This window comes from Sceloporus occidentalis, unplaced genomic scaffold, assembly GCF_023333645.1.
Source record: "Sceloporus occidentalis isolate IW3139 unplaced genomic scaffold, rSceOcc1.0.p SCAF_1, whole genome shotgun sequence".
Lineage (NCBI taxonomy): Eukaryota > Metazoa > Chordata > Lepidosauria > Squamata > Phrynosomatidae > Sceloporus > Sceloporus occidentalis.
In genome coordinates, this window is record NW_028316981.1 from 71,739,482 (window position 1) to 71,750,448 (window position 10,967).

General features: G+C 43.4%; 1 protein-coding gene across 3 annotated transcripts in view; it reads left to right on the forward strand.

The window, feature by feature from the left end:
• Positions 1 to 10,967, forward strand: part of DNAH1 (dynein axonemal heavy chain 1) — a 230,293-nt gene that overhangs the window by 167,107 nt on the left and 52,219 nt on the right. For all 3 annotated transcript variants that reach the window (XM_089524609.1, XM_089524619.1, XM_089524628.1), the window contains exons 54-55: positions 8,113 to 8,223; positions 10,072 to 10,257. In XM_089524609.1, the coding sequence (XP_089380735.1) occupies positions 8,113 to 8,223; positions 10,072 to 10,257 (297 nt within the window). The remainder of the gene's footprint in view (positions 1 to 8,112; positions 8,224 to 10,071; positions 10,258 to 10,967) is intronic.

Genomic DNA, 10,967 nt, shown 5'->3' on the forward strand with positions numbered 1-10,967 from the left:
TGAATGGACAGGAGGGTGGGGGAGGAGGAGGAACTGGCACACACTGTCCCTTCCTCTTCCCCCACTCTCCTGGCTGTTTGTGCTGTATAAGCAGCACAAAGTGTTTCAAACAGGTTCTCCGCCTCAAAACTTTTCGCATGCCATGTATTCTGCCCTTGGTGGAGAATCCACTGTTCCAGTTTGTCAGTGGGCTTCTGGGCTTGCAACATGCAAGTTCACAGTCCTCCTGAACTAAAATCAAATCCTTGCTTGTGTGAGGCTTGCCTTGCCTGTAGGCACGAAGCTTTATGGAGGAAATTTTTGAAAAGTCAGGAACTCACGGATCAGGAAGACGACGCGATACCACTCCTGTCCGACCTCAACCAACCCTTCAAAAGGCACTAACCTGTGACAATTTCAACTACATTCTTTCTCATTGCTCCATTTGTATGTTATGTCCCAAACTTTGTAACCCTGGAAACCATACTATCCTTTGTTGCTCAAGATGCTGGGGTCCAGGGAAGATGGCTACGAACTGATATATTTTTAGAGGAATTACAGTATTAGTTCAAATGAAAGATGTAGTATGGCCAGGGTAACAGCGGCCTTGGGATGGCAACCCAATTATACCAGGTCTGAATCACACAGAACTCCAGAGACAAATAGATTTTTTATTTTTCTTAAGAGGAAATTACCAGCACACACGAGCACACGTACACTCATGCACACACAAGAGCTAGGCAACCAAAGGTAGGAGAATTGGAACAGGTTTAAGGCCTTGCTAATGGTAATATGTTACCGATATGCATCTTGATTGCAGTTGATGCGAGTATGGAATGGGGAAGAACTCAGTAGCCACTGCAGCAAAGGGGCATTAGCCAGTGTATTGAGGATCATGGTCTAGTCAAACTGACAGAATGCCTGCCTGTTTGCAAACTAGACCAAGACTGGAAAATGGCTGTTTTACTAGCTGCATATATAACCAGAATTATGTATTGGGGGCAGGAACCAAGGCTTGAAAGGATTAGAAGTTCTGCTAAATGGTTTCCCATGGCAAAAAGAATAGTTTGGAATAGAAGCGAATAATTGGGTGATGGCTGCAAACGTGCTAGACAAAGGGATTTGCCAGTGCTCCCTTGTCTCAGGTACTTTTGAGCAATCACCTTTGGCCATGATTCTCTCATTGCCCCCTGTAGACAAAAAGGATTATGCAGGAGCCTCTGGGAATCCCATCACAGTGGGTGCTTTTTTGACCCCGCCTAAGCCTAACCATTTTTGCACATGTGAGCAGGTAAGGCATCCACAGCAGGGGGTCATGCCTTGGTCACCTAACCCCAGCTTCCCTTTTAATATTAATTTGATATAAAACTATGAGGGGCAATCAGAGGCCTAGTCTCACAGTAACACCTTCACTTGTTCAGATTCCATTTCATATAACAAAAGTTTATATACTTTACAAATCATTTGTTCATCATTTGATTTTATCATTTCGAAACCTTAACTTTTTTGTTTAATCTAAATCTTTCAAACCGTTGCAAATAAGAAAACCATTGAAATCCATATCCTTCCCTCTGTTAATGATCTTTCATTTATAACATATGCTTTTTGACAAGTCTCCAGCATATCTTTGTACCTTAACAATTTTTCTTTATGTATTGCTTCTTTTCTGTAAAAGACTTCTTATGAAGACCCCCGTAATGGAATTTTCTGACATAACAGAAGTTTAAGTTTTGGCCATATTCTCAATAAAATACATCTCACATAATCATTATTAAAGCCAAATTAACTTATGATACTATAAATATTTAGGCCACCCAAATCTTAAATTATTTCCTCCTATTTCTTACAGTCTTTTGATTTGTAGCATGCAGCAAATTATAATTTTAAATTTGGTAAGCCCAGACCACCTCATTGTTTTGCATCTTGCAGTATTTTCATCTTCACTCTCAGTTTCTTCTTTTGCCAAATAAATCTCTACTAATCTTTCTACCACTGATTAAAAGAATATGCTTTGTGAAATAATAGGTATTTGTCTGGAACAGAAATAACATTCTAGGTAACACATTCATTTTTACTACAGAAATTCTCCCTAACAGAGACAGTCTTAAAATCTCACATCTCTTTTTATTACATTCCACAACTTAACAAAATTATTTTGAAGCAACATACGGTTTGAGTTAGTGGTTGTAATACCTAAGTATCTCACCTTCTTTTAAATTCTATAACCAATTTTCCCTTAAATTGTATTTGATTTTCAACTCCATATTTTATTCAGTTTGTTGTTGTTGTTGTTGTTGTGTGCTTTCCAGTTGTTTCAGACGTATAGCAACACTAAGGTGACTCTGTCATGGGTTTTCTGAGGATGAGGGCATGGGGCTCACCGAAGGTCACCCAGCAGGTTTCCATGGCCAAGTGGAGAATTGAATCCTGGTCTCCATAGTCCAGTCCTACACACAAACCACTATACCATGTTGGCTCATTTTAGTCTTGTTCATTGATTTTAAATTTCCAAATTATTTTAATGTTTCTTTCCACCTTCCCACATTTTCCAGTAGATTTGTCAAAGTTACTACTATGTCATCTGCAGATACCCTCAAAGGGATCATTCCTACTATCTTTTGCTCCGAATCGTGATGCGGGGTATATAACCCTAATTCCCACTGGAAATCGATTCTGAATCTATTCTGATTCTCATTGGATCGATTCCAGTTGGAATAAAGTGGGGCATATGCAAAAAAACTTGGGTTTTCCTGATACTAGGTTTTTTGAGGTTCTTTTGAGAAGAATAGATTCTGACACATGTGTAATAAGTGGGAGCACCAGATCAGAATATATTCTTTCTGAGGGGAGGGAGAAATGGCAGAGGGGTGTTACCATCTCTCCCTCCTCAGAGATGTCACACACGCCCCCAGTGCTGCCTGCTTAGGTCCTTTTAAAAAAAATTAATTGAAAAATCAATAGATTGGTAAAGCAACTACTTTTGCAAAGGCAAGTAGTTGATATACCATTCTATCAATTTTCAATTAATTAATTACTTAATTAATTTAAAAAAAAATGTCCTCCATCCTCCTCCTTCCAGGTCCCTTGCCTCCATCCCATGTGTGTGATAGCTGTCCGTGCCCTCCAGGTCTCTCCTTGCATCGTGGGCCACACGGAGGGCTTAATAATAATAATAATAATAATAAATTTTATTTCTACCCCGCCCTTCCATGGAAATGATCAGGGCGGCTTACATAATTTATAAAAACATTATAATACAGGATTAAAAATTCAGTATAACAATTAAAACCATTACTACAAAGAACAGGAACAGGAAACAGTAAAATAGGAAAATACATATATCAGGGCAGAAGAAAAATGCAAAAAAGTTCCATCGGTCCAGGGTCAGAAGGGAAAAAAGGGGGCAGGAAGAATAGACAAACAAATTAAGGTGGGAAGGCCAGCCGAAATAGATATGTTTTCAGCTGTTTTTTAAAAACAGCTAATGAGGCGGCGGAGCGAAGCTCTGCAGGGAGCTTATTCCAAAGTAAAGGGGCAGCAGTAGTAAAAGCCCTCTGTGAGGTCCGGGTAAGGTTAGACCTAGGGACCTCCAACAATTTAGTCCCGGATGTTCTGAGTGTGCGGGGTGGATTATATGGGGAGAGGCGGTCCTCCAAGTACCCTGGGCCCAAGCCATTTAGGGCTTTATAGGTCAAAACCAACACCTTGTATTGAGCTCGGAAGCGAATAGGCAGCCAGTGAAGGTCTTTTAAAATAGGTGTTATATGGTCCGACCTGGAGCTACCAGGGACCAATCTGGCTGCCATGTTCTGCACCAATTGCAGCTTCCGAGTTTGGTACAAGGGTTGCCCCATGTAGAGCGCGTTGCAGAAATCCAATCGAGAGGTTACCAAAGCATGTACAACAGATTCTAGGTCCTTTCAGTCCAGGTAGGGACGCAGCTGGCGTATCAGCCGAAGCTGATAACAGGCACTCCTGACCGTCGCATCCACCTGAGAAGTCAGCTGGAGCAACGAATCAAGGAGTACTCCCAAGCTGCGCACTGAGTCCTTCAGGGGGAGCGTGACCCCGTTCAGGGCCGGGTGACAGATCTCACCACCAGAAACCGGGGAACCTATCACCAGTACTTCCGTTTTCCCTGGATTCACACTGAGTTTGTTCTCCCTCATCCAGCCCATTACCGACGCCAAGCAGGCATCTAGAGGAGAGATGCCATCCTTAGTTACTGCATCAGTCGGAGACATAGAGAAAATTATCTGGGTGTCATCAGCGTACTGATAACACCACGCCCCATGTCTCCGGATGATCTCTCCCAGCGGCTTCATGTAAATGTTGAATAGCATAGGGGACAGAATCGCTCCCTGAGGGACACCAGATGTCAGGGCCCTCCTGTCGGAGCGACAGTCCCCCAGCTCCACCATCTGGGACCTACCCGAGAGGTAGGAACGGAACCACTGCAAAGCAGTGCCCCCAATTCCCAACTCCCTCAGGCGTCCCAGAAGGATACCATGGTCGATGGTATCGAAGGCCGCTGAGATGTCCAAGAGCACTAACAGGGACACGCTCCCCCTGTCCATGCCCAGACGGAGATCATCAACTAAGGCAACCATGGCGGTCTCAACTCCATAGCCCGCCCGGAAGCCAGTTTGAAATGGGTCCAGAAAATCGGTGTCATCCAAGATCGACTGAAGCTGGAAGGCGACTGCTCTCTCGATCACCTTCCCTAAGAAAGGTAGCAGCGAGATGGGTCTATAATTATTATGAAGCAGGGGGTCTAAGGAGGGCTTCTTTAGCAGGGGTTTAACCACTGCTAATTTTAATTTAGATGGAAACTGACCCTCACTTAGAGATGTATTGATTATGTGATGCAACATTAGTCGCACCACATCTCCCCCCTGAGCTGCCAACCATGAGGGACAGGGATCAAGAGAGCAAGTCGTCCTCCTAACACTTCGGAGGATCTTGTCCACTTCATCGGTACTAACAAACTCAAAGTGATCCAGTATAACAGGGACCACGGACACTTCGGACACCTCTCCTATAGGATCTGCACAAAAACTGGCGTCGAGATCAGCCCTTACCCGAGAGATTTTATCCGCAAAGAAGTTGTTAAAATCGTCGCAGCAGGCTTTAGATGGCTCCAAGATAGGGCTCAGGGTGGGAGGGAGCCGAGTTAGCTCCCTCACAACCCTGAACAGCTCTGCCAGACGCGACTCTGCGGACGTAATACGTGCAGCATAGAAGGAGTTCTTTGCTGCATGTATTGCCACTCCATAAGCTCTCAAATGAGAGCGAAGGAGTGTCCTGTCAGACAAGCGCTGATGTCTTCGCCATTTATGCTCTAGTCGTTGCACGACCCGCTTCCTTGCCCTGAGATCTTCCGTATACCAGGGTTGTTTATTGGAAGCAGGCTGGAAAGGACGCTTGGGAGCGATGCTGTGTATAGCCCTAGAGAGATTAGTATCCCAGATGTCGGTTAGGGCATCAACAGAATCGCTGTCAGAGCCAGTCGTATACCCCTCTAGGGCTTCTTGGAACCTTATGGGTTCCATCAGCCTTCGAGGGTGGACCATCCTAATAGGTCCGCCACCCCCGGGAGGGTTAATGATAGGAGCCTTGATTCTAGCCTCAACCAGGAAATGATCCGTCCATGACAAAGGAGAGACATTAGAAATCTCTACCCACGGAGCCTCCATGTCCGTACTGAAGATCACATCAAGAGTATTACCAGCACAATGAGTTGGCCCTGAGACTAATTGAGACAGGCCCATGGCTGCCATGATAGTCATGAACTCCCGAGCTGCACCTGTTAGAATATCACTGGCCTCGAAAGGGATGTTGAGGTCCCTTGAGCTTGAGTTTTCCCGCCTCCTTTCTTTTCCATCCTGTGGCCTTGGGCATTTTCGCCTGCTCCTTTCTGGTGGCGCGGAGTTGCACTGAGTATTTAGCTGGCTCCCCCCCGCCGCCTTTTCTCAGCAGTGAAGGGGCCTTCCAGCCCTGCTTGTGCTCGTCAGGGGCACCTGTAGCTTCCCGGCAGCTCTGGCAGCATGCTGGCCCTTTCAGCCCCGTCCTGGGCTTTGCTCGTGCCTGGCTCAGGAGGTGGGCCTCAGCCAGGGTCTCCAGGGGAGGGATCCTCAGCCGCTCAGAGCCAGGTGGTGAGTTTCTCGGCTTGGTTCATGCCTCCATCTCCCCTTTTCTCTGGCGGAGGTGGCAGGAGCCCAGTGAAAGGAGGAGGCATGGGAAAAGCTTGGGTCCCTGTGTGGGTAGACTTTTCAAGCCCCAGCAACCAGTGACTCTGGCTCCGGCTCCTTCCCAAGCGACTGACCTGACCAGTAAACCAGGTCCAGCCCTCCTACGGAGCAGGCCTGCCGCTTCCCTCCTGGCTCCAGCCTTTGCCACATTCTCCTCAGCCACACTTGCTCCAGAGTCAATCTCCTTCCGGGTCCCTTGCCATGACACTCTCTGTGCCTCACACTCTCACAGCCTCAGGTCACACTCTCACAGCCTCCAACACCCACCCCCCAAAAAATTCCAAACCGGGCTGCCACTTACGTCACAGATGATTGATGTGGGATTCCAAAGCTGCACTGTGAGTGGGGACAACAATCGTGCCAAAAAAAAAAAAAAAGCAATCACACTGGGTAAGGTGGGGGAACCCATTCATAGTGGGAACCAGGGATTTTTTGAAATTGCTTTCCAAACCGGGGCAAGAGCAAATCAGGAAGCGATTCATCCTGCCAGTAGGAATGAGCCCAAAATGTCCTCAATTTGTATGTTTCTTTTTAAATCGAGACCTATAATCTCATTTTTCTTATAGCTCTTTTCAAGACTAACAGTGTTAACATAAACAGCAATAGAGACAGCAGACACCCTTGCTTCATCAATTTCAGTATTTAACATGTTAGATAACTCTTCATTCAATGTTGTTTGGGCTGCCTATAATTAATAAATGAGTCTTAAAGTTGTCTCCAAATAAATGCCATCTCCTCCCATACTTTAAAAAGAAAAATCCAATTTAAATTGTCAGCCTTTCTGCATCCAGAAAAATCAGTGCAGCCTGTTTATCGTTATTTTTTTCTAAGTATTCCCATATATTTAACACATTTCTAATGTTGTCTCTCAGTTGTCTTTTAGGCAGAAGTCCAGTTTGGTGTTCATGAATAAAATCTTGAAGAATAGTTTTCACTATATTAGACAAAAGCATTCTCAACATTTCAACAAGTTATATTGGTCTGTAATTTTTTTGTCAATATCGAGTCCTGGTCTTCTTCATATATCAAGGCTATACAGTCTGCCCTTGCCATATGCGGGGGATCCATTCTAGAACACACACACACCGCGTAAGGTAAATTTCACATATGCTTGAGTCCCATTTATATGAATGACAGCACGCTCCTCATCTTTCCCCCATCCTTCTCCTCCTCCTCCACCCCCCCCCCCCCCCAAAGGAAGATGGGAAAACACAGGGCTCGAACAGCAGGGCTTCTTACCTGCCTCCTTGCCGGGGGCTCAGAAAGCCAGAGAAGCCTTACTGGAACACAAAAAGTTAACTCAGGGCCCACTAGACTGCCTCCATCCCACCTCTTCCACATTCTCAGCCACTGATCAGAGGGAGCCATAAATCACCCAGTCCTCCTTCCAAGTGGATTGGTGGCTCCCTCTGACCAGTGGCTGATGAGAATGTGAAAGAGGCAAGACAGAAGTGGCCTAGCAGGCCCCCAGTTAACTTTCTGTGTTCTGGCAAGGCTTCTCTGGCTTTCTGAGCCCTTGGCAGGGAGGCAGGTGAGTCCTACGGCACGCATGCCCACAGAGAGGGCTTCGTATGCCGCCTGTGGCACGCATGCCATAGGTTCACCACCAGAGGTCTAGGGTATCCACAGACACATTTTTCTCGTCACCATAATTTCTATGCACCACTTGTCACCAAATTTAGTAGGGATTTTAAAGATTTATCTTTGGTGGGATTGTGCTCAGGTTGGTTGTTATTATTCTGGACCTCTGCCAAATTGCAGGTGCTTTGAAGCAATGTGGAACCACTTTTAAGACTCTTCCTCTAAACACCTACCCTGTAAGTATTGTGGCAATACTTTTTTCTACTTTTCACTAATCAAATGTTATTCTCTGTTCCTCTAGCTTTTACGAACAGCAGAAGATGTGGCAAAAATGCAGGAAGAGCTGGAATTAGCTCGCCCTCTGCTGGCAGAAGCTGCCAAAGATACACTAGTGACCATGGAACAAATACAGGTATGCAGTGTTCCTTCAGCAACTGCCACAGAACAGATAATATTCCCAGGATAAGAAATTAGAAAATACGTATATGTGACTGTGGTATAAAGGATAGAGTGCCATTTGAATTTCCTCACTCAGATGCCACAATGGTATTTTATCCCAACCCCTCTCCCCACTTTATTTTTCTTTTCCAGATGTCCAGCTGCATTCTGTGGTCACAGAGTGTCCTGAATTCTCAGACTGTTTTGGAGGATTTAAGTGTTTTACTTCTTAGTCTCTTTACCTACAATTTATTTCTGTGTTAAACATACTAAAGCTGAATGTTCACCAAGGATACAGATACCTCCTCTCAATTTGTTAATACCCTCATTTAGGATATAATATATTATTTGTCCTTGAGGGTGACTAGGAAACAACAGCTAGATATCTGACCCAAAAGTCTACAGAAACTGTAACAGTGGTTCTAAAGGAATTACACTGGCTGCCAATACATTCCTGGTCTAGATCCAAAGTTCTTGTAATGGCATGTAAAATTGTAAAAAAATTAGGCTTCAATATTTGAAAGAGCACTTCTTCCCATGTATGCCTCCCCAAGGACTAAGATCTGCTGGAGGGACTCTCCACTCTGTTCCACCAGTGGGAGCAATAAACTGTGTGAGAACATGGAAGAAGAACTTCTGTGACATGGCTCCCTGCTAGTACAATGCCTGGAAGCTTTATTATTTTTGACATTGGCTTTATTCCTGTGCCCTTAAAGCCTAATTATTTAATTCACATTGTATACATGTGATTTTATATAATTTTTCACATTAACTTTTTAAACAATTTTTTATCTTTAGAATAGTAAAATTATTGTTTTAAATTTTATTCTCTTGCATTTAAAATTATTCAAACTTATTTTAATTTAATCTGCCCAGAGATCTTATGACATGGGAAAGGTTACAAATATGTAAATACATATATACTCACCAGCTGAATTTGTTACTAGAGGAAACAATAGTTAAATACTACTCTGCTTTTTATTCAGTAAGTACTCCTAAACAGTTTGAGACCATTTTAATTAACACTTCAAATGTATTTAAATTGCTGTAAACTCTTTTGAGTAGGATTTAAAGAAACCCCTGAGTAAATATGCACAGGATTGTGACATCTATCTTTCTAGTATGTGATTTCTGTGCATCTTAAAGAAAGATTGGTGTCAGTCTGAACCTATGGAAGCACATTTACAAGCGAGTTGAACTCTGTCCTTGTTTACCTAAGGCTTAACAACATACATCAATAAAATAAGATTTTTGGTTGGTAATACTTTGTGATATACATGAGGAACTGGTGATCTTCCAGCTATTGTCCTCCAACCCAGCCTTCATGGCCAGTGGTCAGAGACTATATGAACTGGAGTCGAACAAGTGGAGACACACACCTTCCATACAGTTGTTGTACACAAATCAGTATGCTCTAGCCACTTTGGCAATTGTGGTCTCCCCAGAAACTGCAAGGGACTGGAGGAGGAGAAGGGAAGGGAGCATGTGCATTGTGCAATGTCAGACATCAGTAATGTACCAACAATATACATTATGTCGAACAAAAGTAATGTTTATGATCAAGTTTACCTACTGATGGATGAAAGGGTTTCACCCCACTACAGTAGCAGGATGGGGAAAAGACAACTACAAAGCAATTATACAAGACAAGAGCTTATAACTAAAGAAAATTCATTTGATATTTAGTAGTAATCACTGTATCATAGGTGGACAATTGCATAAGAACAAACCTTATGCAACTGTGGTTGATGCAGCCTGGGTGCTACCAGCCAGACCTCCTGAAAGCACTCTTATGATTCCAAACATCTTTGTGGTGCTGTAGGTAGACACAGCTGTAGCAGAAGAGACAAGAAATACTGTGCAGGCAGAGGAAATGAAAGCTAAGGTGAAAGCTCAGACTGCTCAGGCTATTGCTGATGATGCACAGAAGGACCTTGCAGAAGCCCTCCCTGCATTGGATGCTGCTCTTGCAAGCTTAAGAAACCTCAACAAAAATGATGTCACTGAGGTAAGAGAATGAAAAGAGAATTACACGGAGCCCATTGACATCAGTGAATCCCTATTAGGTGACCCAAACATTCTCATTCTGCCCCCAAACTTTGTGTGAGTTGTTATCAAATTGTAAAAAGTCTTATTACTCTTCATCAATTATTATACTGTCTCAAACTATAATTGGCTTTATAATGTTAGCATGTAACTCCATTTTATTAGGCAAGATGAATGAGGGGGATAAATGTAAGAATCACCTCATGCAACACAATCCTATGCACATTTATGTAGAAGTAAGTTCAATAGAATTTACTGCATAGAACTGCAGCCTTAATACCAAGTTGCCACAAAACATCTCGGTTGGAAAGAATGTTTTGACAACCAATGGAAAACAAGCCAAAGCCTATAGTTCCTTATCTAATACTTTATCCACTGACATTTAAAAGTTACATGCTTGCTGGGATATTATCCTATCATAATTCAGCATACCCAGAACATTTACAATTATTGGGATTTTTTTAAGTCGTGTACCTTGTTCAGGGAGTAAGAACTTTCAGAGTGGAGCTGTAATTAACCAGTTGTGAAATTCTTGAGTTGATTTTAAGCTCTGAGATACTTAGACTGAGTACATGGAGATTTGTGATGCTATAGTTGCACATCTTTGCTTTGCACGTGAAGATAAATTGTTGGTTGTTGCCTATACCCATGTGCATCAACACATATTCCCAT